At 39.6% G+C, this 27,830-nt stretch overlaps 2 protein-coding genes across 11 annotated transcripts in view; both read right to left on the bottom strand.

The window, feature by feature from the left end:
• LOC137013263 (myomegalin-like) overlaps window positions 1-26,560 on the bottom strand; it is a 45,809-nt gene extending 19,249 nt beyond the window's left edge. For 5 of the 10 annotated variants that reach the window (XM_067376945.1, XM_067376939.1, XM_067376946.1 and 2 more), the window contains exons 1-34: window positions 26,356-26,560; window positions 22,831-22,889; window positions 21,140-21,204; window positions 18,795-18,905; window positions 18,578-18,654; window positions 17,587-17,704; window positions 17,322-17,503; window positions 17,073-17,214; window positions 16,901-16,954; window positions 13,738-13,872; window positions 13,442-13,561; window positions 13,173-13,265; window positions 12,785-13,003; window positions 12,438-12,608; window positions 12,249-12,359; window positions 11,875-12,012; window positions 11,538-11,717; window positions 11,267-11,461; window positions 10,959-11,150; window positions 10,617-10,749; window positions 10,326-10,465; window positions 10,126-10,242; window positions 9,852-9,998; window positions 9,649-9,761; window positions 9,422-9,561; window positions 7,304-7,435; window positions 7,006-7,118; window positions 6,788-6,919; window positions 6,180-6,245; window positions 5,876-6,042; window positions 5,338-5,776; window positions 2,362-3,928; window positions 1,532-1,636; window positions 247-643 (exon numbers count right to left, since the gene is read on the bottom strand). In XM_067376945.1, coding sequence (XP_067233046.1) covers window positions 247-643; window positions 1,532-1,636; window positions 2,362-3,928; window positions 5,338-5,776; window positions 5,876-6,042; window positions 6,180-6,245; window positions 6,788-6,919; window positions 7,006-7,118; window positions 7,304-7,435; window positions 9,422-9,561; window positions 9,649-9,761; window positions 9,852-9,998; window positions 10,126-10,242; window positions 10,326-10,465; window positions 10,617-10,749; window positions 10,959-11,150; window positions 11,267-11,461; window positions 11,538-11,717; window positions 11,875-12,012; window positions 12,249-12,359; window positions 12,438-12,608; window positions 12,785-13,003; window positions 13,173-13,265; window positions 13,442-13,561; window positions 13,738-13,872; window positions 16,901-16,954; window positions 17,073-17,214; window positions 17,322-17,503; window positions 17,587-17,704; window positions 18,578-18,654; window positions 18,795-18,905; window positions 21,140-21,204; window positions 22,831-22,889; window positions 26,356-26,408 — 6,323 coding nt within the window. In that variant the 5' untranslated portion in view covers window positions 26,409-26,560. Of the gene's footprint in view, window positions 1-246; window positions 644-1,531; window positions 1,637-2,361; window positions 3,929-5,337; window positions 5,777-5,875; window positions 6,043-6,179; window positions 6,246-6,787; window positions 6,920-7,005; window positions 7,119-7,303; window positions 7,436-9,421; window positions 9,562-9,648; window positions 9,762-9,851; window positions 9,999-10,125; window positions 10,243-10,325; window positions 10,466-10,616; window positions 10,750-10,958; window positions 11,151-11,266; window positions 11,462-11,537; window positions 11,718-11,874; window positions 12,013-12,248; window positions 12,360-12,437; window positions 12,609-12,784; window positions 13,004-13,172; window positions 13,266-13,441; window positions 13,562-13,737; window positions 13,873-16,900; window positions 16,955-17,072; window positions 17,215-17,300; window positions 17,504-17,586; window positions 17,705-18,577; window positions 18,655-18,794; window positions 18,906-21,139; window positions 21,205-22,830; window positions 22,890-25,224; window positions 25,447-26,355 lie in introns of those variants that run through there. The other 5 variants (XM_067376944.1, XM_067376948.1, XM_067376941.1 and 2 more) reach the window with 4 other exon arrangements.
• LOC137013265 (uncharacterized) lies at window positions 13,889-15,516 on the bottom strand. Its single transcript, XM_067376951.1, has one exon. The coding sequence runs from the start codon at window positions 15,086-15,088 to the stop codon at window positions 13,991-13,993; it is 1,098 nt and encodes a 365-aa protein (XP_067233052.1). The 5' UTR covers window positions 15,089-15,516; the 3' UTR covers window positions 13,889-13,990.
• Window positions 26,561-27,830: the final 1,270 nt, after the last annotated feature.

Below are 27,830 nucleotides of genomic sequence, written 5' to 3'. Positions count from 1 at the left end.
ATATGAGTTAACATGAATAAAGAATGAATAACTCAGTTAATTTTAACATTTATTAATATATTATTAAAATAAAAAAATGCACGTTCATATTATTTAAAGGAACTGAGCTAACATTAACTAATAATGAATATGTTAATGATAACAAAGATGAAAAAACACAGTAACAAATGTATTGTTACCAATAAATGAACCACTAGATGAAGAAGAAATCCTGATGATGATCATGAAGATGGTGATGAAGGTTACCTGGATGGAGAGCCTGGTTGGCTGGTTCTGTTCAGGCTTCTCTCTTTCTCCAGCTCAGTGCTCAGCTGGGCAATTTGAGCCTTCATAATCTTTGTATCCTCATCTTCTTCACCTGCTGTGGGGTCAGAGGTCACACTCAGGAGCTCAGAGGACAAAGACTTCTTCCTTAGCTGTCTCTGGAGGTGCAGGATGACTTTGTGCTGTCCTTCGATCTGTGACCTGAGCTGCTGGATGTGCAGAGTGGGGTCGGCATGAGGGTCAGAGGGTCGAGGGGAGCTCAGGCCAGGAGAGCTGGGGTATGAGGGGCTGGATGCGGTAGTGTCTGGAGAAAATCGGTCCTGAGTGCCCGTGAGGACAGGAGACAGAGCAGGAACCAACCGCAAAACACCGTCCACATCTGATAGCGACATCAAACACACACACAAAGACATGAACAGGAAGACTTGCGTTAATAACAGCAATCTGAACTATGTTGGAAGGAGGTTGCAGTTCTCAGAGAAAGATGCCACATTAGTTATATTATTAAAACAGGGATAAGTAACATGGTTTGGTCATGCAGAGGAAGTGATTCAAACCATGTTAAAGCACACACACACACATGCTGACAAACATAACAAAAGTTTAAGGAAAAGTGCACCGAAAAATTTAGATTCTGTCACCGTTTACTCACCCTCGTGACTTTTACCCATAGGAAAAACCAGCACTCATTCTGCTAAATGCTTGTGTTACACGGAGTAAAGAAAGTACTGGTTTGGATTGACGTTAGAAGTGAGTAAATAATGTGTAAAACTTTATAACGAGGTCCCATTATTTATAATTATGTTAATGATAAGTTAAGTTACAGTATTTATTAATCTTTGTTAATGTTAGTTAATAAAAAAAGCAACTGTTCATTGTAAGTTCATGTTTGCTCAGGTCCATTAAATAATAATAAAAGATGCAGCTTTTGATTTTAATAATGTATAACCAAATGCTGAAATCAACATTAACTAAGATTAATAAATGCTGCAGAAGTATTTTTCATCGTTAGTACTAATTCAGTTAACAAATGGAACCTTGTTTTAAAGTGTTGGCAAATAAAGAGATTTACAATTTTGGGTGAAATACTTCTTTAAGTCACCATCTCCACAAGTGTTCACCACTGTTTATTATGAGCATGCAGTCAGTAACAGTTTTCAAACCATGGATCATCAATAGAGATAAGGGAGTCTGAAACTGCCCTTCCATGCAGAAACCCTGACATGCAGTCTTAATAAAACAAACAAAGTGTTTTCCCCCTGTCTACCTGTGCTACTGCCCTCCACTTCCGTCTCACTCCTTCCACTTGTTTCGTACCCAAGGTCCTGCGCTTCCACCTGCACCCCTTTATCATCCTGTTCACCAGGGGGTGCTACAGCACACAGGCAGGGTTGAGCACAGCAGTCCCACAGACAGACAAATGAGCAACATGCTGTCACAGTACCACAATAAACCCTAAAGTGCACTAAATGCAGTTCGGTATTGAGCAAACATAGAGTAAAAGTTTTAAACTGATGAGACATTTTTCTATAACATGCATCAATGCATCTTTTTTTTTATTTATTTTTTTTTTTTAGAAATTTAATGTTCAAATTTAAGTCCAAATATGAGTCCAAATAAAATGCAAGTCCATTTAAGTCCAAATATGATCCATCAGGCTTTTGAGAAATGTTCATGTGTTCATCTCTCAATCATCATTGTATTGCATTGCACTGCATTATATGTTTTGCCCCATACAATTAAAATTTCATCATAAAACTCTCTACTAAGACATTATGAGATATAGATTGACAACTGATATTTATATGCATTTTAAGTAGCCGGTTATACTATTAATAAAGATCTCATTGATTTACATTACAAGCTAACACAATTTCGTCTTACTTTTTGTCCATATAAATATCAGTAACTGTACCAAATTGCATATTTTTGCTCAGTGTGGGCCTCTGAATAAAACTGAGGTGTAAATTCCCACTATATTATATATATAAGCCATAAAAGCCTGAGTTATCAAATATGGTATTCAACAAAAAAGCACATGTGCAAACAACAAGCTAGATTCAGAATTTTTATGTTCAACTGACTGTGTCTTCTTACCTTTGCGCTGATCAGATTGTTTGTCCTTGTTTGAGCTGTGCAAAGCGATGACTGACTGAGCATTCGCCAGTTTCTCCTCTAATTTCTGACATGCCCTCTCCCTCTCCTTCAGGGCCTTTTGCAAACTTTCGACATGGCTGTTTCCAGGTGCATCTCCACCTCCGAGATTTTTGCCATGCCCACTAAGCTCTTTCTCGAGTTCGGTCATTTTCTGAGCACGCTCAATATGAATCTGAAGAAGCATCAAGAGGTTCTTATGAAGATTCTGGTGCGAAGAGACAGATTCCAGAACATTCTGTTGCTGTAAAGATTTGGAGCTCTCCAGGTTCTGAATGGGCGTGCTTGTCTTTTGTTGCCGTTTCCCAGTGCAGGCTGGGTCATACAGAGACTCTCTCTCCAGCAGAGCTTGCTGCAGCCTCTCCAGCCATTGCTGCAACTCTGAACCAGACAAGTTGTCCACATTAGACTGGTTCGGTTTTGAGCAAACGTCTGCAAGAGACTGGACTGCTCCTTCAGCAGCTCTAATGCACTCACATAAACAGTCAGTCAACTGTTGCTGTTGCCATGAGGGAACCTTTCCTTCCTGCGGTCGGGGAGTGTAATTCCCCTCCAGACCTTCAGGTGTGCTGTTGTGCTTGGCGGCAATAGCTGCAGTCAACTTTTTAACAGCTGCTTCTGAAGTCCAGAGCTTCTCCTGCAGCTCTGCATTCATCTTGCACTGCTGCAACAGCGACTCCTGCATTGTCTCCACTTGTCGCTGTAGGTCAGAATCAGGTTCGGGTGTCGCACCAACCTCTGGGATTTGAGGGGCTCTTGACCTGTCCTCACTTTGCTGAGAAGCTCTGACCTGTCGAATCAAGTCCTCCAGCCTCTCACAAAGAATCTTTGGGTCTGCTTGCCCAGGGATTTGGTCTATTTGGCTGCTTGTGGTGTCTACATTTTGAAATGATGCGATGGCAGACTCTGCTGTGTTCAGGCAGTCTAAGAGCTGAGCATTGAGCCTGTCTTTCTCCTCAACAGCCTTCTGAAGATCTGCACACTGACGCTGCCAGGATACATCACCTGTTTGAACGATTCCACACTCAGAGTCCAGGCTGCATGCGGTGAGGTATGCAATAGTGGACTCTGCTGCTTGCAGGGCTTCCAGGTACTCTCGGTTGAGCTTGTCCTTCTCCTGTAGCACCGCCTGTAGCTCGTCCCATTCCCGGACTTGCTGCCTCAGGCGGGAGATTAGCTCCTCCTTATCCTGGCATTCTTGATTCAGCAACTCCAACTGTGCCATGAGCTCGGATTCCAGATTCTGGTCTGCGTTCTGTCTGATGTTAGTGTTCTGTTTTGTTCCGGTGGTTGGACTCAGTCTAGCGTCTTCAACATGGTCTAATTCGAGGTGCTGAGCTGAGCTCAAAGACATCTTGCTGTCTGTGCTGTAATCAGACTCCTCCGCACCAGTCAGGTCTTTGCTCCTGGGGCGAGTGTGGTCTGAAGTCACCTCACTCAGATCCTCAGAGCTCTGCCCAGAACTCCCACTGGGCCTCACAGGTACCGGTAGCCGAGATTTTACATTTGCCTAAAACAAAGAACATTATCTTACTCATAAAATACTTTAGAAAAGACAAAGGAGGATAATCATCACTATTGTGTCCTTGGCCCTGTTTCCACCTGGATTAAGATGCGTTTTGGTCAATCTGACTACAAGTGGATGAGGAAGACATACACCGCCCTCCAAAAGTTTGGAAACGCCCTAGAAAAGTGGGGTTTTGGACAATATTGGCATGAATCCTTTTTAATTTGTGATAATTTTGCACTGATAAGGGACGACACAAACTACGAAAACATATTTTATTACATAAACAGTTTATACACAGAAAAAACTTCGATTCATCAAAATATCCACCATTAGCAGCTATCTGACCTAAACTGGGTTGTATTCTAAACTTAATTGGCAATAAATTGTTGAAGCTATCAAGGTGTGCTGACCCAAAAATCTTTTACAAACCTGGGCCAAGTTTAAACCAGTAACCAGGCATCCTAGCTGGCAAAGGGGCATGTCTGACTTTGACATGTATTTATTGGCATTATTATGTAATCAAAATGAAAATTATTATTGCTGGTCTTCAATGATAATGTCAAGTTACTTTAATGTATTTGCACCAAAAAATGATAAGTATTTATGCTGATATCGTCCAAAACCACACTTTGCCAGGGGTGTTTCCAAACTTTTGGAGGGCAGTGTACCCGTCTCATTTGTCCACTTTCAACCACTTCTGTCCGGATTTCTTCTAGGGGAGGCTCTATGGGCGGGTAAATGTTTTTTCCAGATCTTTTCAATCCAATTTACATATGAACTCACATGGAGATGACGGAAAAGCACACGAAGAACATCAGCTTTCGTTTCTGCTCTAATAGCCGCAAGACCAGCCGAACAAGGGGAGCGTGTGTTCGAAAACATTGTGTTGGTACATCGTTCATCTTCAAACCAAACTGTTTTCTTCAGCCGACAAAGTTTAAATCCCATCTGGCTAGCGCGATTCCCATAATGTTTCCGCATTAGATCAGTAGACGGAGAGTAGGTGGCTGTTTGAACACATTCGACCACATGAGAGTTTCCGCAATGAAAGCAATCCGGTTGAATGCATTTTCGACTACCTCTGGAAGTGGTTGAAAATGGACAAGCTCAAAACATTTTACACACTGTTTACACCTGTATTTAGCATCATCCACTTGAGATCCAATCGACAAAACGCATCTTAATACCAGGTGGAAACAGGGCCTTTGACTCCAAGTTGCTCCAGTGGGCTTGTCCATTTTCTGAGCACTATCAGTATTAATTCAAAGCATCTTCGAAAGGTTATGAAGATTCAGGCAGAAATGCTTTATGCTGGGTTCGAACCTACAACCCTTTCGTTTACCAACTATAATGCCAAACATCCCCTTTATTCCAGCAGCATAAATTTAAGTTGTTTGATTTATACTCACTGCATGTCTGGCCACATGCTGCTTTTGACTCTTGTTGGGTTTGGTGTATTGGCCCTGCCTTCTTTTCTCATCTTTCTCCTCCATTTCTTTCCTTTCTCTTTGTATGTTCTCTTTCTCCAGTGTGTTGGCATGCCTCTGAGAATCTTTACGGTCTGTCCGCTTTCTTTCCATGTTGCTGGCCATGCTGACCATTATTTCAGGGTTGAATTGACTTCCAGCATTAGAGGACGAGTTTCGCTGCAGCTGCTCTTTTAGCAGTCGAATGATCCTTCGGTGACCTCTGGCTTCTGAACGAAGCACCTTCACGGTTTGGTGCAAGTCTCCATGACTATCGCTTTCTCCAGAACTCTCTGCACTTTCTTTGGACTCTGTGGCGTTTTCCTCTTTCAAAAGTCCACGGAGTTCCGATGCTTCCGAGCGGAGATTGGCCACTTTCTCCCTACAGATTTCAGCAGTTAAGAGTTTGATGGGTTTTTAAAGTTTTGATTTGATCTAAAACCAAAGCTACTGTGTGAATGTCTAGTTAACCTGAACATACCTGAGTTGAGAGACTGACTCTGCCTCACAGTCTGTGAGAAGCGTTTTGAGTTCTTCTTTTTCAGATTCGTCCCTAAGGAATCTGGACACCGGTGGTACTGCACCTTCCTCTCTCTGAGTCTGTGATGGCTGATTACTTTCACTGGAATCTTCTGGAGAACACTCTCCCTAGAGATCAACACCACACAGGACAACGTTAAATACAAAAATAAGATGAGTGTTATAGTAAAGTTCAGAGCTGAAGTTCAAGATTACAGTAGATTAATACAAAACTGACTGATTTGATTGCATTAACTGTGTCTTACCTTCCTGTTTAGAGACAGTAGTGTCGCATCATCTCTAGTGGTAGGTGGCTGCTCTCTCTGTGGTTGCTACAGTAATGGGATGTTTGGTGACACATGACTTAACAACACAAAATGCCATAATGGAACAGAATAAAGAAAGTACACAGTAACGATAGGATGGGTGGCTGCAGGTGATCATGGGCCAGAAAATAAGCCAGAAAGACAGAGAGGAGATAACAGGGGTTAGCGGGGATGGAAGAGAGAGACAAAAGAGAGAGAAAGAAAAAGAGAGGAAAAAGAGAGAACTAGAGGGAGAAAAAACTACAGCAGACACATGCATAAACACTCATTCCAGCAGACAAAGACGTTACAGAAACAAATTTCTAAATAAAATCTAACCTATTGTTAACTAATGTTAGTAAACTAGAAACTCATCTACAGACATGATGTCAATCATTAACGAAACAGAAGGTTTGTGGTTAAAGGTCAATGGTCAAGAGGTTAAAAGAAGGTAAGAAATTGGGCTCCCTTTCACTACGGCATCAAAACAAATTTCAGCTTTGCACAAACATATTCCAAATAACATTACAAAACAGTTACCGGAAAATGTATTTCTAAGACTTTAATACCTTGGTGGGTGTTGATAGGTTGATAAGGTCTGGTTCTTCCTGAGAGTCTCTTGGTTCGTTACCCATAATGTCATTCTCCATCAGCACCAGCCTCTTCTGTAGTTCGGCATTTACTGTCTGGAGCTCTAAGACCTGGAAAGTGAAAGTAAAATGTAAATTTAAATAATCTTAAGTGAACTTTGATTGTCAAAAATAGTACTTTGTGGTTATGCACGCACCTTTATTCTGAGCTGTTCTACAGTCAAGTGCTGGAGCTCCTCCTCCTCTGGTCCCTCCCCCACACATATACTCATATAGGACGTCTGCTCGCCAATCAAACTCAGCGTGTCCACTAAAATCATCAGATCAATTAGCTTAAAGTCAAACATTCTAATACATAATACTAACATAACTAATTTAATTAAGTAGTTGGCAAATTATATATACAGCTATGGAAAAAATTAAGAGACCACTTAACATTGATTTCTGAACTAGGAGTGGTCTCTTAATTTTTTCCATAGCTGTATATATACATACCAGAATCGTTGGCCTGTCCAACCCCTCCTCCACGGTTTTGGATCTGCCCCAGTCGGGCTTGCAGAGAGGCGTTCCAGCGCTGAGCTTCCTCCAGTGCATCACGCATGCTCTCTAACTCTGAAGGGTTCGAACCTGCACACATGTATGTACACATACAGTTAGTGTCATTGCAAACACTATGTTTCATGAACATATGTGAATCACCCTAATATTTACAATGAAACATAGGCCTTGTTCTTTGCATTTTTTAGGCCTTTGTATTATTTATAGGACAGCTAAGAAAACAAAATAAGAAAATAGCAGGAGATGTTGAGTGTGCATAATCAGGATATGACAAACCGACTTTGTGCCACAGCATAATATGTGCACTAATCATGGCTCTGATATTTTCTGCATATTTATTTTATCCAGATGTTTAAATTAAGACTTAAGTAGGGATGCACCGACAGGATTTTTTTTTGGCCGATACAGTTTTTTTAGCAAACAACTATTGCCATGTTATTTCTCACAAATAACACAAGTGTTTTATTTCTCAACAGTTTATGTTTATTTAAGACATAACCGACTATGTTTACAAATATACTTGCCAAGACAGGCATTTTGATATAATTTTGTGTAAATTAGAAGTGAAAGAGAACTCAATTTTGTATTTGTGCGCTGTGTAAAATGCTGCTTTCTGGGTGCACACTTTGGATGTTTGCACACACAAAACTTCTCTCAGTTTGTGAATTGAGTTCTCTTTCGCATCTTTTTGCACTTGAATATTAAATTCGCAATGTTTTGATGCGAAAGAGAACTCAATTCACAAACTGTGAGAGAAGTTTTGTGTGTGCAAACATCCAAAGTGTAAAATTTTCTGTGAAGATGTTGTCAATTGTCCCGATCGTCATTCACACTGACACCGGGCAGTCCTTATTGTTGAGCCCTGCTGTATTTTGTACAGATCTGATTTTGTTTTAGCATGTATTTAATTATTTTATCCAGAGAAAAATGTGGGGTTATGCAACAGATATTATACAACTGCAGTTAATTAATAAACCATCTGTTTGTTATATCTGCCTTTTTCATGCTATAGCCGCTATGCTGATGGTTTTAAATTGATCATAAATCGAGTGTGTGAAGAGAGATGACTGCCAAATAGAATAAAACTAATTCAATTTGGATCAAATTCAAAATTATGTAGTGGGAATAAACAAGTTAAATGATCAAATAAAGATTTTGCCTGATACAAATGCATACAAAATCTAACTTTAGGTGTATATTTTTTTAAAATCCCCTGATGGTTGGAGAGGGCATTGCCATTGCAACAATCCCACAAGGAAGATGGACACAAGAGGATTAAGGGTAAATGGAGCAGAAACACAGACAGAATGTATTTTCAGCATTCAGTGTCATTAAACACTGTCTGATCCATTTTTCTTGTGCATTTATATGCAAACGCATGACTTTAAAGGAATACAGTGAGGATGTTGTGACAGTTTTGAAGACAGGTTAATGGACAGGAAAGTTAGTATTTGTATATATCTTGTATATGTTTATACAGATTATACATGTATATAAAGAAATAAACAAGCTAAAAAAGTGCAGAGGCAGGGTGGGGTGAAATTAGTAGTGTTTTAGTGTTGATGAGCCACACAGACAGTTAAAACAGTTTTATTACAAAGATTATTTTTCCTATAAATAAATGAATAACACCACAGATAAATGAATGAACACAAACAGACAGAAAACAGATGAACTGATGAAAAAAGCACAAATGATGGCAGGAAAAAAAGTCTAAACGTGACAAAGAAAGTTGAAAAACAGAACAAACATACATGCATATCAGAAGAAAGAGAAATGCAAGCTCTGATGTGAATAAAGGACATTTATGTGGAGATGGAATGATGTAGAATCTGGATGTGCTGTTATTGTGTGACGGGGCTGATATATAAAAGCCATTCAGAAAGTCAACAACCTGATGGGCAAAATAAAAAGCCTGGCCTTTGACTGGCTTTAGCCCTGCATCACTGCTGCCTGGACAAACTAAAAGGTTCTGACTCTCTGTTGGTATTTTGAGTGACTATATTCAAAGCATGAGATCTGATTGGTTGTCAGCACTCTCTGGCTGTACTGCACCTTCTCTTTGTTTGGCTCTCTGGATCTCTTTCTGTAGCTGATCTCTGAGCTCTGTGTTCATCTGGATGCCACTTTCTAGCTGCTGTCTGAGGAGTGAAACAGCTGTGAGCTCCAACTGCAGTGCCTGGAGCCTCTCAACACTGAAACAAGACAACATAAAACATCATTAAAATGCAGGTTTAAGAATACAGACATTACAATATTAGACATTTAGGTGTCACACGCACCTGTCCTGCTCTTTGACAGCTCTGATGAGGTCAGAGTAGAGGTGATGCTCAGCTCTCAAAGCTCGGTTTAACTCCATCTGCTCAGTCAGCAAATCAGATAGAGATGCAACATCCTACAAAAGGAGATCAAAATTAGAGCTGCTAATGCATTATCAGTTTAAGGAGTTGTAGTTCATGCATGAAAAGTTTGTGCGCTTTTGTACCTGTTGTTGGCGATCTCCTCCAATGATGGTTCTTTCTCTCTGAGGGGGGGAGGAGATGCTGCATTCATTCTCACCCAGTTGGGAGGCTTGATCTCGGGTCAGAGGCAGTCGGCTGTCCCCTCTCTGAGACAAACGCTGGTGCAGCTCCTGCAGAGAACCACTCCACAGAATCAGATTGTTCCTTTAGGAACCCTCCTCCTATTGCATTCTAGGATATTCACTAGTTCAGATCTTTGAGGCAGTGAGTGTTTTTTTGTGTGTGATTTACACTTACAGTAATGATTTCTTCTTTAGTTTTGAGTGTTGATGTAAGAGACTCGATATTGGCAGTGTGACCCTCTAATCGTGCCTCCAGTTCTGAGACCATGGACTGAGACTCTGCTAGAGAAATCTGTCACAAACACCCACAGTTACTCTAAAAGCTTCACACGTTGGAACACACAAATCCACACTAATAAGACACAAATAAGAGACCTTGAGCTGGTTCTCTCTCTTCAGTGCTGCATTAAGAGCTTCTGTTTTCTGTGCGAGCTCTTTCTTCAAAACTACCACTGATTTCTTACTGACTGTAGTTATTTCCAGCGTTTCCTCACTGTTTCGCCTGCTCAGCTCAGCTACAAACACACACAAAGAATACGTGTAGATAAATTTAAAGTTAGAAATGAATGATATATTGCTGAAAATACTGGCATTTTTAAAGAGATTTCCACATCAGTGCACCCTTACTCTAAAAATGCTATATTCTTGCAGGACAAACAATCTCACCTTCTCTCTCCACAAGTTTCTCCTGTAACACCTCAATGGTCTGTCTGAGCTCCAGCACCTGAGGGGGCGGAGCTTCACCCGTCTTCATTTCCAACAGGATACGATCTTTCTCCTGTCCACGCTCTAGCAACTTCTATAAAACCAAAAGAACAATATCACCTGCCATTTTACATGCATTTACTGCCACAAAATGACTATCTTATGACATTAGCATTAGCACACTAGAGCTTTTGGTGCAACTTTTGAGGATAGGGGATAGAATCGGACTTGCGTTCGGACCAAGCAATCGATCCAAGTGTGAAAGCAGCTTTGCAATCAAAAGATTACAGGTCAAAGTCTCACATTGATGAGGCCGTCCTTCTCCGCCAACAATGTACGGAATTCAGCGGTCTCTAGGTGTCCCTCCTGTGTCACTGTGGCGTTCAGTCTCTGTGCGTTTCTGAGCTGCAGCTGCGTGTCTGCTAACTGCTTGCGCAGATCCTGCAATTCAGCTGCACTATCATTCAGAGCCTTTATGTGACGCTCCGCACTCTCCTACAAAGACAAAAACAGACCGCTGAAGACATTTATATCTGTTTACATATAGAGTGAGAGGAATGTGCTCATAAGTGCATGCATCAAGCATTAGTATGTGAGTATGTATGCAGTACCCTCAGAAGCTGGTCTTTGCTGCTGATGTTGGCCAGCAGATTTTCCACAGCGGTCTGGTTCTCAGTCACTAGTCTCTCTCTGTCCTTCACCGCCTCTGACAGCATCACCTCAGTGAGCTTTAACCTCTGACTCATCTGCTCTGCAAGGTCACGTCCCTGAGACTCTGACTGGTTCATAACTCTATTGGCCATCTCCTGCAAAGAAAAAAACACTTTCACACCAACCAAACGCTGACTTCATCAAAAAAGTCTAGTGTGAAAGCGTGTGTACCTCCATGTCTCTCGTTTTGTTGTCCAGTGCTTGTTTTAAGTGTTGGATAATGGCGTCCTTCTCTCTCAGAGATCTCTGAAGATTTTCTTCAGTCTCGTCTTTACACCTCTGAAGATTCTTCAGTGAGTTCAACAGCTGCTGCAGCTCGAGATCTCTCTCCTTTATGAGAGCATCAAAACTCTACAGAAATACAAAAATAAAAAAAGGAAACCATTAGCATTTGATTTCACATTTGCTCAACACAACATCAGATCTTAAGGAAAGTTTGGAAACCTATCATGTGACAAAATGCATCATTTACCAGTGTAAATTCTCTCTTTATCACACACACACTTACGTTAATGGTCTCCTCGTTGTGTGAGAGCAGGTTGTTGAGACGTTCCACGTCTCTCTCTTTCTCTCTCAAGCTCAGATGCAGTAAATGGATCTCATTTTCTTTCTCCTCCAAGGCTGCAAATTTATCATCCAATGCTTTCTGCACACAAAAAAGAACACACACACAAAAAAGATCTCACTTTGAGTCTTGTGATCAATATTTATGATATCTGGACTGACACTGGCAGAGAAACACATTTCTGACATCAGAAACTTGAATCATTAACATATGACTGGCCACCTGGAATTAATATCTGAATTAAGCAGGCTGTTTCTCGTTCTGTACCTTTAAGACGTCTATATAAACACAAAAACAATAAATAAAGAGACACAAACCTCAAGTGCTTTTTCCTTCTCCTTCAGTCGTGCTCTCAGTTTGGCCATCATGGGATCACCTTCCTCCTGGGTTCTGTTCTTTTCCAGATCTCTAACCATGTTCATATAGTCCTGTTAAAACAGTCTGGAGTGAGTGAGGGTAAAAGTGCAAGATGTGCAATCTGTGTGTGTGTGTGTGTGTGTGTGTACCTGCAGCTGCTGGTCTTTATGATTCAAGCTGGCTGTGAGTCGTTCTATAGCATTCTGTAGTTTCTGTTCAGAAGCACGGTTTTGTTCTTGCTGTTCCAGACGCTGCTGTTCTAGAGCGTTCTCTCTGTCAGCCAGAGTGCCGTTTAGCTTCTTCAACTGGTTCTGAAGATCCTGCAGTTAACAAAAGAGGGTAAGAAGTTATTTAAATTATTATATTGCAATGTTTTGAGACAGTTATGTAGCTTGTGTCAAACATTGCACAACTAGGAGATACAGCAAAAGAAAAATTTCCAACCGCTTTCCTATAGTGTATTAATAATGTTTCTGCATGTGTCTGTGTTACTCACATTAACAGTCTTGTCTCCCTTCTTCTTCTGTTGCTGTAATTGCTCCAGCTCTTGTTCAAGCTGTAGTTTGGCCTGCTGAAGGAGGGACAGTTCCGAATCTCTGCTGCCGAGAACACGCTGCAACCTCTGGGCTTCCAGCAGCGAGGAGTGAGCCTCCGCCTGGAGCCGTGACAATTCAGCCTGCTGCTCCAGGAGAAGAGACTGCTGGTCTTCAGCACCCTGGAACACACAGAAGAATGAAATACACACTCACTCTACACAAACCCTTCACCCACTCCTATAAGAGTGATAAGCATTAACTAAGTAGCATCAAAGTAGCTCCAGATGACAATCAAATGTTGGTTCAAAGATTAAGAGTCATTACTCAAAAATGCGCAATAACACATGCCTGATATTTCTGTAATTTGGCTTTATGAAGGGCCTCTCTAGCCTTAGCCAGAGCCTTATCCTTCTCCTCAAGATCACCAGATAAATCCTCAATCTGAAAAAGAGACAAATATAGGTAAAATAGCATTTTATGGTAGTTTTTGTCATCAAAAATAACTTTAAGCTAATTCTCTGCTCTAACTGAAAACAAATTTTAAGTGAAAATCATGTCATTTAAGATTGTTTTCAAATACACTATGGAATCAGTGTCGATGTTTAACTGGGTCGTACCTCTTTTTCCTTCTCTTTGAGAACTAGAGTGAGGCCCTGGATGGTTTTGTCTCGTTTCAGAGAGTTCTTCTTCTCTGCAGCCAGTTCGATCTCTCTCTCCTGAAGCTCATCAGAAAGAGTCTGAAACACAGAAAGGAACACATATAACCTCTGCTGTTAATTTAATGACTATTTTCAGTTTAGAGATCATGCATGCACAGAACCCATTTCTGAAATGCCAGAAAATCATTTGTCGTTCGGCAATTTTAAAGTGCCTAATGCCAATTTGTATGTGTGCAAAGAGGATTTGTCTTCACCTTCTTTTCTCTCTCTGTTTCTTCTAGTGCGTGTTTGAGTGTCTGGCTGCTGCCCTTGGCCATGTTTAGTTCTTCAGTCAGCTGTCTGGTCTTCTGCTCCAATCTGCTCAGTTCATTTTGCCTATCAATTAACAACTGTAACACACACAAAAGCACATATTAAATTTGACACAAATAAAAAAAGAGGCTGTTAAGCATAATAATAGAATTCATCATTGCCCTTAATGTTCTAGGCATACGTTTTTGTCGTACTCTACTGTTTGAGTAAGCAGAGGGTCATCAAAATCTCACAGCCACTGTATGAGCAGTGTACCTCCTGTTTGAGAGGTGTGTAATCATCATTAAATTCCTCCTCCATCTCTCTCAGACTTCTCTCTACCCTCGACTTCCAAGACACACCCCTGTGGGCATTTCCACGTGTGTACAGTACTGGAATCTTGCTACCCCTGTAGCGTGGGATGGGCTGCACTCGTTGCACACTCTTCAAGAGCTGAAGTATATCAAACACCACTGTGGTCGTTTCTACGGTTCTGGGTGTTGAGTTTTTCAGTGGGCGTGTCTGTTTGAAGGGTGATGCACTGATCAGGGCATGGTCGTACTGCTCCAGAGCCACTGATTGGAGGGAAGTTGACCGTGATATCAGAGCGCTCTTTTTGTGCACGACGTCCAGGTAGTCTCGACTAAGAGAGCGAGGTCGGGCTCCCGGCCCACCAGTTGTTCTACAACGTGTGTCGCTGCTCTGACGTGAACATGAATTTAATTTCAAACGGTGCGAGCGATCTGTTCCTATTCTACTAAGAGGCTCTAGGCTCACACACCTCCTTAATTGACCTTTGAACTTCTCCTGTCGGTCATTTCCCACAGAAACAAGCCTTTGACTTCTTCCTGAAGTATTCTGCACGTTGTCAGTCCGTGCTTGCCGCTGCTTTGGTTGAATCGGTTGAGGTCGCTGAACGCATTGCAGCCGTTTTGGACTATGTAAACTTGCTCCAGTCTGAACTTCCTGTTCGAGAGGTTTCTGCGATGTGTTTCCACCTAGTTTGGTTGGGTTATGTTGTCTGTATTTGTTGGTGATTTGCGTTTTCAGTCCATCTCTCTCCTTCTGCAGCCGCTGCAGCTGAGCAGCATGTGTTTCCTGCAGCTGTTCAATGGCGACATCGCATTGCACGACGCGCTCGAGCAAGAACACACATTTTCCGCAGAGGAACTCGCTGAAACCGTCCCGTTGCAACTCCACACCCAACACATGGGAGAGGACCACCGCCAGCCTCAGACGGCCACATGCACTGAACAACCAACGACACTGACCGCCCTGCACGCATACGCCGCATACACGACATGGGTCACGCATGTTCACCAGATGAAAACTCTGATACCACTGACAAACAAACACACTTCAAAAACATAGCATCGCACACATGCTATCGTTCCATCCATCTGCCTTTCCGTCCGTCTTGCTCTGCACTGAACTAACTGTGCTCTGCCCACACACAGATTTAAACCCTCTAATCCACAAACACACACAGGAAATCCTTTGGGTGATGTGCACAACGTCTGCTAACACACACACACACAGATTAATCCACTCAGCTCAGCGGGAATCTGATGAGAAGAGGTGTATTTGGGCCACTGATGCTCAAGCTGTGCCTTGGGGATGCTACAAGTCATGCTGGAACATGTTAGTAGGGGTGGGAGAAAAAAAGCAATTCTCTCTTCAACGATTCTGAATTGCTTTGCTTAATGTTACGCTTACAATGTGCGGTTATTTCAGCGTTTTCCCTTCCAAATGCTTACAAAGGCATCATTTATGCCATTTGGAATGCAGCGTAAGCAGTTAAATACACTTGCATCTCAAAATTATATGAAGCAAAATGACAAATAACAATTAAACTTAAGATTTAAAGTCAGTAAACTAATTATTAAAGGTCCAGTGTGTAATATTTAGGAGGATCTATTGACAGAAATGCAATATAATAAACATAACTATGTTTTCAGCGGTGTATAAAGACCTTACATAATGAACCATTATGTTTTTATTACCTTAGAATGAGCCATTTCTATCTACATACGCCACGGGTCACCTTACTTTGATTCTCCATTTTGCGCCGCCATGTTTCTACAATAGCCCTAAATGGACAAATTGCTCATCGCTTGACTGGCTACTCTCTTCCGTCTCAGACGACGACATCTTTGTCTTGTGTCGGCCACCGTAGCTTCTCAATGTGCTTTGAAAGGGAAGGGTGAGCGGTGGACTGAGCTGTTGGTTGCAACTCGCAAAATCACTGCTAGATGCCACTAAAATTTACACACTGCACCTTTAAAAAAAAAATGTAGATCAAGAATTGTTTGGAATCGGAACTCAACTCCCAGAATCAGGATCTGATCGTGAAGTGCCTAAAGATTCCCACCCCTAAACAGTTTATTACTTATTTTTGATGATCTGAACAAAAGACCCTAAGTATTAAACTTTGGTGCGTAACTTGTGTCATGCTACAGGCATGAATGACATCTTAAATTGTGCAGTTTGAGGACAGGTTTTTACTTTTCACCAATCAGACTTACAATGTTTACCTAGCAGATAATAAAGAAGAAAATCTCACAGACTTGCATTGAAAGAGGGACCTGAGCCAAATATAGAGACCACATCACACTAACTTGAGAGTTACCCTAGCATGAGAACCTAGAGTGATTTGTTTTTAATGTTTGATTTCCATTTGCAACAGACACAGACTGCAGCCAACCTGCTAATCCAGCTTAGCACATTGCCCTTCTAGAGGGCTCACACACTCTTTGACCTTTCCAGTCATTTTTAATTACAAGATCAGATTTAATAATAATTTTATAAAGATTTCTCAGGGTTTATCAGGGACCAAGCTTTTAAAGAGATAGATTTGAACTATTATGCTTGAGTGCACAAATGTCTATAATAAATCCTAAAATATGAATGCTGCTAAAAGGATGGTTCAGCATTCAAAGGCCGCATCCCCCTTTCTCCTTTTAACACAACTTTATGTCATGTAGGAAATAGCTAGTGACATGCCGCCCAATGAATCACACAGGCCGATATCATTATGTTGGCTTGCTTACAAACAAGTTTTACTCTATATAAGCACTCACAAAGAGGAACACTCTGGTGACATAGTGTGAATAGTTGTCAGCTTACCTGTTTGTCTCTTTCTGCATTTTCTCTCCCACGGTCTAGTTCTTCCCTAAGGACCTGTAAAAACAAAAATAACAAAACATCATTACTCAGTGTTTGTTCATGTGTGTTTAAGTTAGCATAAACATTGGTCTAAAAACGCCACTGTTGTGCTTTACAAAACTAAGAGACTAACCTGTAGCTGACTGTCTTTTTGGCCAATCAGGGAGTTCAGCTGTGTCATCTGCTCGCCTATTGGCTGGTCCGGTTCATTCCTCCGAAGCTCTCCAATCATGGCATCTTGATCTTTGAGTGTCACCTGCAGCTGCTCAATAACACTGTGGAAAACATATCAGTGCAGGCATATCAGTGATTTTCAGAATTAAAAGTTACACTATGTTAATGAAAAAAGGTCTTTCAGCACTTTAATTTCTTTCTTGATCACCTCTCCTTCTCCTGAAGGGCTTTCTGGAGCTCACAGACCCGTTCAGGGGTGGAGCCTGAATCAGCTGAGGGCCTTGATTGGTTGGCGGTGTGTTGCTTTTTCTCTAATTCAAGATTCTTCAGCTTCTGCTGTTCAGCAATGGTGGCCATGCTTTCCAATTCCTCTTGGGCAGCTTGCAGAGACTGAAGAGAAAGCCAGGGCAATGACTAAAGATGAAGAATATATTCTCAACCATATGCTACAAGCATTGTGGGGTTTGTTTTACCTCCTCCAGCTCTTGAATCCGAGTGTTGAAAGCTTCTCTGAGTGACTCCATTTCTCTGTGCATCTTCTCTCTGCCATCATCAACAACACCTCGACTGGCTAAACTCTCTAGTGCTTTCCTACACACAAACACATACCGTTTAGATCAGTGTCTTACATCCTATACCTTCTACATGTTTTCAACTACAAATATTTGACCTGAAAGCCCAAATTAGTCATAACCAAGTGTTTCCAGTACAGTGTTAGGGCTCGTTCACAAAGAGCGTGTTTTTGCTTTGAAAACCATGAGACAGGCAATGGAATTTGGAAAAAATGCAAGGTCTCTCTACAACAAAATAAATAAATACAGAGTGAAAAAAAAAAGCAAGGTCTCAAGATGCGTTGATTTTAACTTGAGCGCTGCGTTTTTAAAACGTGTCATGCACGAGATGTTGCAAAAGATGGTCATACACGTCTGTCTAGCACGTTTACATAGAAAAACAATGGAAAAGTAGCGAGTTGGAATGGAAAAACACGTTCTGTGTGAACTGACCCATAATCTCATCACTGACAAAAATTGTTTCAAAATGTTAGAAAATGTGGATCTGTTTATAGTTTGACACACGTTTTAATCACTTTGAACATTATTGTCATCAAAAAATTTTTTTTTTTACATTAAATGCCATTTCAGTAAAACATAAATATGACAAAATATTGTTTTTGCTTTTAAAACAGACAAAAATCCCACTTATTTCTTTGTCCCAATTAAACAAAATATTGCCACTTGGTAATGAAATTACAGCCAATCAGAACAATTTGATGTTTTAATGGCTATGTGGAATAGGATTTTGGACTGTAGGTGGACACAATCCATCAAAAACTGAAACCAAGAGTCTTATCACATGTCAAAATGTCTTATCACACGGCTTTATTGCTTGACACTGTAACATGTCACACCAAATTAGGATGGATAATTAGTAAAAATAGGAAGTGAACATGTAAGCAGGACTTACGATGCAGACACAAGCAGTTCCTGTTTCTCTGCCAAATCTCGTTTCATTGACTCAACCTCCACCTTCAGCTCAATGTTCTACACACACACAGATATAAAAGTTACTAAGTCAACAAAATGAGGTCACTGTGCATATGACTACTACTTGCATCAATATGCATTGATGAACAATGTTATATTTGTGCACATGTGTGTTTGTGACAGTGTGGGTCAGTCACCGTTTTGTAAATGTCCTCTGTGGAGTCGTCACATTTCTGCTGCACACGTTCTTCCAGAAAATATATCCTGAGCTTCAGGTTAAAGTTTTCCTTCTTCAAAGCTGTGATTTGCTGCAAGGGAAACAGAAAATACTCTCAAAATATTTCTTATACACACACACAGACAATAGAAACAATGAGAAAAAAGGAATGGATTGAAATTTACAGCAATTTTTAGCATTTTTACCACAGCTCTCTTAGGACATTCATGAGAGTTCACCGTAGTGATGCTAGTCAGATCATTTAATGATCCAGTTCACAAAACTACAAAGACCTGGACAAAACCTTCTCCATCAGAATTTTTATTCTGCCTGAACTATCCCTTCACACTGAACCTTTATGAATATTCAGTTCATCCTCATTACAATATTCAGACTCAATCATGAATAAACATGAGCAGAGCTGTTCATCAAATAACTGAATTGCAGAAAAAGTGCAAGAAAAGGGGAAATGGGGAGGGGACGAGAGCTAAAAGAGAAACAGAGCGACTATAACAGGCTGTGTGTGGGTCAGTAATGAGGGTTGGCATGAGTGTGTGTGTAAGAGAGGCTGGCAGGGCAGTGAACTGTGCGTCATTGTACTTCGAGCGTTTTTCACTTCAACATCTGGGGCAGAAAGAGGGGGAAGGGAAAGAAAGAAATACAAATGGAACAAGAGAGTCTGGAATAACTACAGACACCACAGTGATGGGCAGTTGTACCTTCCTCTGAAAGGTCTCTGTGTTTCTAAAGCACACAAACACACTTTCTCTCTTTCTCTCTCACACACACACAGCCACAGGAATGCACACAGATCTTTATCTCTGTAAAAAGAAATAAACCCTTTCCTTAAATGGACAGGCAGATATTCTATACCAGAATATCATGTTTGGCACAAAAACCAAAATAGTTGCATGCTAACCCATTAAAGGGTTAGTTCACCCAAAAATGAAAATTCTGTCATTAATTACTTACTCTCATGTCGTTCCACACCCGTAAGACCTTCGTTCATCTTTGGAACACAAATTAAGATATTTTTGATGAAATCCGAGAAATTTCTGAACCACACATAGGCAACAATATCATTGCACCTTATGAGGTCGAGAAAGGTAGTAAAGACTTCGTTAAAATAGTGCATGTGACTAAAGTGTTTCAACATTAATGTTATGAAGCGATGAGAAAACTTTTTGTGCGCAAAACAAAACAAAAATAATTACTTTATTCAACAATTTCTCTTCCCTGTGAGTCTCCTACGCTTTTTACGTTATAGACACAGTGCAGCACTCCCATGTTTATGTCGGAACACCGACTCATTATTGGCTGGCTCCTGCGTCATGCTGCTCATGTGAACACTGTTGGCCAATACTGAGCCGGCGTTCAGACGTAGAACACGGAAGCGCTGCACTGTGTTTACTACATCAACAGCATAGGAGTTTTGTTTTTGCACACAAAAAGTACTCTCGTCGCTTCATAACATTAAGGTTGAACCACTATAGTCACATAGAAATTTGTGTTACGAAGATAAATAAAGTTCTTACGGGTGAGGAACGTCATGAGGGTGAGTAATTAATGACAGAAATTTCATTTTTGTGTGAACTAACCCTTTAAAATGAAGCTCAATATCATCAAGGAGACTTAAACTGATAACAATGAGAATGTTTACACAAAATTATTTATTTATTAGCTTATTTAAACTCATAAGTGTTTAGATCCAAATCAGTAAACAAAAAAATGCAAGAACATATTTTTTTCCAGATTTTAATACCTCCAGTTGTGATGTAAAAAATTTTTGTTTTAAAACAGCGTTTTAAAATGAAAATGATTCTCGTCTACACTGGCATTTTTAGAAACTATCTACACTATACGATCAAAAACGCATGTCACATGTCACATTCATGCACGCTGAGCATGCGTGTACAAGTGTAAACAGTTGCCTCTTATGCATGAAGGCAGCTGCAGTTTTAAAAAATGCAGAGTTTAACTGCACAACAGCTGCTAAAAATGACAACAAAGCCAGCAAAGATTGCAGTTCAGTCTCCATGTTATTGTTTATACGGTCGTCAAGGATACGCAGAGTGAACATGGGCAGCAACACCATCATTTTCAAAAGTCTCCGTTTTGCTTATATAAAAAAAATCATGTAAGAATAAAGAATATAAGCACACTCAATGGCTGTTTCAAAACCTTGTAAGCTGCCTATCAAGACGTAAATTTTGGCATCATAGGCACAGTTGCCTAAAAAGGCTGTCTAAAATCTGTATCTTCATTATAGGAAAAACAACAAAAGCAAATATTCTGATTCAATTCAAGATTTGTTGTTGTACTTACGTTCTCGTAATCTTTCATGGTCAGAGCTTTGGCTGGAGACATCCTCTGTCCTGGAAACAGAGGCGCTGCAGATGACAAGACAACAGACAGACGAATGAACAAACACGCTTCTGTTTAGTCCAGAAATGATCATTGTCTCACTTAGTATTTCAACCTTTGAGGCTTTGATGAAAACCTGATTATGACCATGTGGTTAGGTACGCAAGGACAGACTTCAGAGAGAAATACAACAAGTGTGTGAGACCATGTGTGTATCTTCATTAGAGATTTAAAGGTAAAAGGCTGGAGGGAGGAACAAATATCTGCTGCTTTTCATCTCATTCTTTTACACAACAGTCTCTGTAACTCAAGATTATTATTGTCCTAAATGTGCTTACAATTACATATATCTAAGTGCTTAAAACAATCAGCAAAATAGTTAAAAAGCATAAAGTGTAGCCTATATTGCATCAATATACTTATTTATTTGTGTATTCATATTATGTTCTGCAAGCTCCACGACTGTTGTGAAGAGAACACGAGAAAATGAATTTGATCCAATATCGTGATGTATTGAATTGTGACATGTATCGATATCAATCGTGAGACAGTTGGCGATACTAGGGCCCTATGATTTCCGCGATGCAGAAAACACGGACGGAATGACGGAATCCAGTCATAAAAACGGAATTTAGTATATAACGTAGAATGTCATGGAATTTGTCAAATTTTTGATGAATGAATAAAAAGCAGGTCAGTACACTTAAATAAAATCGCGATATAGACTAGTATCCGTGAATATTAAACCCCAAATAGACTATTTAAATATGAACCCCTGCATGTCTTTGAAATTAATGACGCAGAAGTGTCATTACACACACACACACACATGCAAGCATGCATGTACGCACATAGACTATGAGGAAAAGAACGCACAAAATTCATCCCCAGAGCCGCTCTGAAAGTCACTTCATCAGCATTTAACCGCTTCGTTTATTGTCATAAACACAGAGAAACTCAAAGCTCTTGGCAACCCATCAAATTAAGTTCTATTTAACTTGACAGAAACATATTAGTGTTGTACAGTAGAATTTAGATAAATTAATTTAATAATAAATTATTAAATTTTAACAGTAAAGCTCTGTTGTGCAACAAAAAAGTTTAATTTCATGAATAAAAGATAAATTAAATGGTACGCGTTCATTTTATTGCCAGAAAAATTAAAACACGGAACAGAATTTCTGAAAAATAAAACAAAAAAATCATAAAAATACCTTTTTTAATTAATACATTTTGTTTTTTTTAAGAATTCAATTAATTAGACATGCTTTTTGATTATTAAAATGTAATTAAACCATTAAAATGGAATCCAGAAAAGTTAAAACAGAAAACAGAATTTGGTAAAAAAATAAATAAATAAATAAAATAAAACATATCATTGGGCCCTAAAAAAAATGTAATTTTTTGTTAACCTTTCAATAAATTGTTGGTAACTTAGATAAGTTTCAATGTTTCCATTGATTAGACATGCTTTTTGATTACTAAAATTTAAATTTAACCATTAAAATTAAGTCCAAAAAATCCAGAAACATTAAAACGGAAAAAACGGAATTTGGGAAAAAATTAAATGGATTCCATAGGGCCCTACGATACCTAGCCCTAGTCATGTGGTGCTCACAGGATTATAATAACAGATAAGAGGGAATGTGTACCTGTTACGTTGTCCATGCTGAAATCGCTGCTGCTCAGAGACTCTGGCAGTCTGGAAATACTGCAACATAAACACACAAACACAACACAAAGAGACAAACATAAGTTTCACAGAGACACACTCAGACAACATAAGCAACATCAAGAATAATACACTGAAACCACAACTAATCTCAAACCTGTCAGCATTCATAAGAAATAGGTGCAAATATCCAGCGGTTACACTGAATACTACAGCATCTATTCTATTTTACTGTCCAGCTCATGAAAACACACACAAACACTGAGAGAATGGAGAATGCATATATCTGTGGATGCTATTCATAACCCAACCTCAAGGCTGGGAACAGGAGCAGAAATAATGTGTATATGTGTGTGTGTGTGTGTGTGTGTGTGTTATCATAACTTTAAACTGCAGCTCTGGCTACAAGCAAAAGCATGATGTAAGCAGGCAGAAATTAATGTGAATGTACACAGCATGTTTATGTCGTGTGTGTGTGTGTGTGTGTGTTTGCTGTGACTCTTGGCTTCCTAACAAGTTAAATCCCCTTTGCTCCTCTGACAGTCATCCAGACCTATGGCAAGCCTATTAGGACACTCGGCACACTGAACTTACATAAGATGGAGCAGCTGTCAAACAGAAGAGTCTCGCGAGTCAAAGCATTCTGCATTATTTAATTTCTTATAAGCAATGTTCACAACAATTTTCACTTTTTGAAACAGTAATAAATAGCCAAATTGTTAGACTAAATAAGACTAAATATGAATTTATGAAGGGGTCCTTGATTATGATTTCACTTTTTTAACTTTAGTTAGTGTGTAATGTTGCTGTTTGAGCATAAACAACATCTGCAAAGTTACAACACTCAAAGTTCAATGCAAAGAGAGATATTTTCTTTCACAGAAATCACTTTTTAAGGACTAAATGGCTGGTAGGGACTACAACGAGCCTCTTCCCAGGTTAAGTGACATCACAAACCTCTACATTTACATAAACCCCGTCCCCGATAACACACAACAAAGGAGGAGAGGCCATGTTTGGCTGCTTTAGAGAAGAGGAAGAGCTGTTGTAGTGGAGTGTTGTTGACATGCCGTCATTTTACACCGGACTGCTTCACAAACGAGGGTCAATTCAACACAAAAGATGAACATGACGGCACATGCTAGTGAATGAGTTGAATCAACTCCATATCAACTATATACATTTATCTATAAACTGTTCATAAACGTCCAGTTTCATTCTAAAAGTTGTAACTTCTTCCTGACTCTCTCCATCAGTGTCGACTCCGGTTTGAACAATGTAAGGCTGAACACCGTTACTGACAATCCTCATTTTGGCTGCGTGAGATTCTCCAGCTTTGTTGTTGTTGAGCTGTTAAAGCTCCGCCCTCTTCTGGAAAGTGAGCATCTCGTTTGCATTTAAAGGGACACACACAAAAACTGTGTGCTCACACCCAAATAGGGGCAAATTTGACAAGCTATAAAAAATGATCTGTGGGGTATTTTGAGCTGAAACTTCACAGACACATTCTGGAGACACCAGAGACTTATATTACATCTTGTGAAATATGCATAATGGGTCCCCTTAAATAATAATGATAATTATTATAGAAATTTAAATCGGATACTTAAGAATAAATTATCAGTCCATCTCCAGTTTAAAACCATTCAGCAGAATTTTCTCTCTAATCAGCTTGAAAATGTGTAAAAAGTACATATCAGCATCAGCCACTAAAAACCCCCAACACAACCCTCAAATCATCCTATTTGTGTTTACCTAACAGTAACAGAAACAAAAATGCAACCTAAAAATATAACAACTTCCATAATATACATTTAGCACCCAATTCATGTAGAGTAAACAATGCATCTGTTTATTGTAATCGACAGTATTTTGAGCAGGATAGATGGAGCCAAACGGATGCACCACCTTCGGCCTTTCCACAACACAACACATCACAGCCAAACAACTTCCTCTTCTCACGTTTTCCTGCATTGTTAGCATTGTGCTAGCCACAGGAAGACACACAAACTATTATATACGCTATTTCATAAGTATACATACGAGTCAGAGTTTCAGAAACATATCTGAATTGGTTAAAAGCTGCTATCAGATATCAGGGAATTAAGCAGCTGACTGATATCAGCTTTCATCTTGTGTTTCCCCACAGGCACACCAGCTGCTTTACAAAAGTGACACTACAATGACACAACCATCAAGACAGCACAGACTGATCTCTAACTTGACCATCAAACCCAAGAGTCCTTCAACTCTTGACCATTAAAGACCTCCTGAACTTGACAAAGTCATAAAGCATCATAACATTAGTCTAATGCAGATCTACAGCACTAACTCTATACACAAGCAGAACAGGTGTAACAGTGTAATAACCTACCTACATCAGTCCTTCATGGTCACATGGCCACAAAAAGGTAAAAGACAGATATTAGCGCGTGAGATAATAAACAGGAGCGCTTTTCCGCTATGTGCCGTTTCCAGGAAGGAAGCAGTGTGTTTTCTTCTTTGACAGCGCATGATCAACTCATAACTGCAGCCAGACTCCCTCTCTCTCTCTGTCTGTCATCATTACTCAACTACATAACTAATGCCACTTCAGGGACAGAAACTATATGCGAACTGCATTCTGTGCACCAATAAACTAAATAAGATCCTCTCATCTGGTTGCATTGCATTGCATTCAATGCAAACGATTTTGTTTACTACATGCACTTGTATTTAATACATAATATAAACAATTTAATGCATTGCACTTGCATACAAAATGTTGAATAATCTAATGATCCCTCCTGTCAAGGTTTGTTTATCAGGGATTGTGCATGTACAGACTGTCCAAGGTATTTTTAATATGTATTTGACTCCTGAACACAGTAAACAATGTCAAAAACAGACTCATGTGCCAAGATGATTTAGAGATCAAGTCCCTGCTATATTTAACACAGGGATCATGTGTGTTTTGTTTTTAACACGGTGGCAATGAGACTCAAACTAATGCTACAAAAGCATTCAGACTACTCCATTTAAACACAAAATATCAATGCAAAATAATAAACATTCATAAGTATACTCATATTATAACCATATTGATTTATGAATTAAACCTGAATCAGTCTTTGTAGCTGTCAAGAACACACATTAACTGTCAGACTGATGGAAGTGAAAACAAAAGCATCCATGCGTAATATCTGAGATAATACTCGTATTCACTAAGGAAATCAGCGGTTACGTTAAATCATACAAATATAAATGAAATATGTCTTACTTCTTTGGAGAATAGTTTAATGTAACTGTTACCTTACTGTAATAGAAACATATTCATATGCTCACAGTGGTTAAAATTAGCTCATATCTAACTTAATTTATCGAGGTGACCTACAGTAAACATTTTTAAATTCTAATGTTGAATAAACAGAATTAGAAAACTGTTGAATTAAATGTTTCCCTTCAAGCTAACATGCTAACGCTACCTGACAGACTGACAGAAATTTAAAAAAATAAACCGCTTCACCTCAGATTGATGTCAAACGGCAGCGTTTGATCCTCTCCGACCACAGAATCCATTCTGGATCTAAATAATAGTGTCTTGTTTTATCCGTGAACAATATTTCTCTCAAAACATGATGTCCGTTGTGTTATTTTTGAACTGTGAGCGGTAGATTATGAATGTAATTTCAAAGCAGACGTTGGAACCGCCATTTTAAAATCCGTGACATCACCATACGAGCTCGCGCAAAGTTTAAGAAGTTGGGCGGTTCACAAAATTCCGCTTGCCTTATAAATATTAAGTAGGTAGTGTTGAATACTATGTGGCAATCTATACATATTAATTATATTATGCTGATATCGCCTGATAACCTTCCAATGGCGAGGGATTATTCGTAAATATTAATAAGGAGAAGCTTCTGAGGAGTACAAGTATGCATAATCTCCCCAGATGATTGGACAGATACATTCGAAAGACCGCCTCTGCTTCACTCCTATTGGCTGTCGAGTCAATTATCAAGCGTCAGGCTGTACGCAAAGAAATAGCTGCGTCCTCCAGAGGCTAATGTTGGATTAACGTAGTTTGTAAAGAGACTATTTGCTGCCATCTGCTGGCAGGAGCTAAATACAGAATCAGAAGAGCTATAAAAACAAGAACAGTTGACATAAAAAAGGTAGCCTACACTTTTTACAATTAAATAATAGAACATGTTAGAAGAACGAAAAAGTATTTCCTCAAGTAAAAATGTCGAGCTAATCTCATACCATATTTCTACAACAGCCATAGGCTATATTATATGACAGGGAAAGGAAGAGTTTAAACTGCTTTCACTAACCAAGTGAGGGTTTAATGAGAAGCTGCAGTTCAAGTTCAACAGTTAAAAATAAAACAGTTGTAGCTCCGACAATGAGATGGTCACTAAGTTAAATGAGATGGTCAAATAATGTATAATACCTGGAAGTGGTCTCCATCATGCTTTCTTAATAATACAAAGATATGAATGAATGAGCAGCTCTATTTCAATAGCAACTTTATGTGGCCTATTCACACCAGTTTTGGTATTACTTTAAAGACAGAGAGAGACATTCAATGCATCCCTACTTTGTAAAATATTAAATATGCTATTAAATATGTTTTCTGTACCTGTAACAGAGCAATGGAGACTTTTGCAACTGCATCTTGTGATGGAACAAGAATGAACAGATAATGTCTCATTTCCCTTTTATGTCTGCTCAAAAAGAAGGGTTTTGCACCCTAGTAGCCCACATCAAAAACAAGAGATTGATGCTTGACCCCCTTCTACATACACACACCTCTATAACTCTGACTTCTGTCAGGAAATGCTGCATCGTGGCACTACATCACTGTCTAAATCATTAACATTCTCTGTCGCACATTTAACCCCCAACAATTAATAATTCATTTATAAATCACAAATATTTTAATTATAGTAGATGTTTCATGTTCCTTCTAGTCTACACTGATGTTTCTCAACAGGG

Source organism: Chanodichthys erythropterus, chromosome 22, assembly GCF_024489055.1.
Source record: "Chanodichthys erythropterus isolate Z2021 chromosome 22, ASM2448905v1, whole genome shotgun sequence".
Taxonomy (NCBI): Eukaryota; Metazoa; Chordata; class Actinopteri; order Cypriniformes; family Xenocyprididae; genus Chanodichthys; species Chanodichthys erythropterus.
This window is presented reverse-complemented; position numbering and strand designations above follow the sequence as displayed.

Bases quoted from the DNA above. Each gene is read 5' to 3' on its own strand.
- LOC137013265 (XM_067376951.1), bottom strand. From the start codon at position 15,088: ATGCGTGACCCATGTCGTGTATGCGGCGTATGCGTGCAGGGCGGTCAG.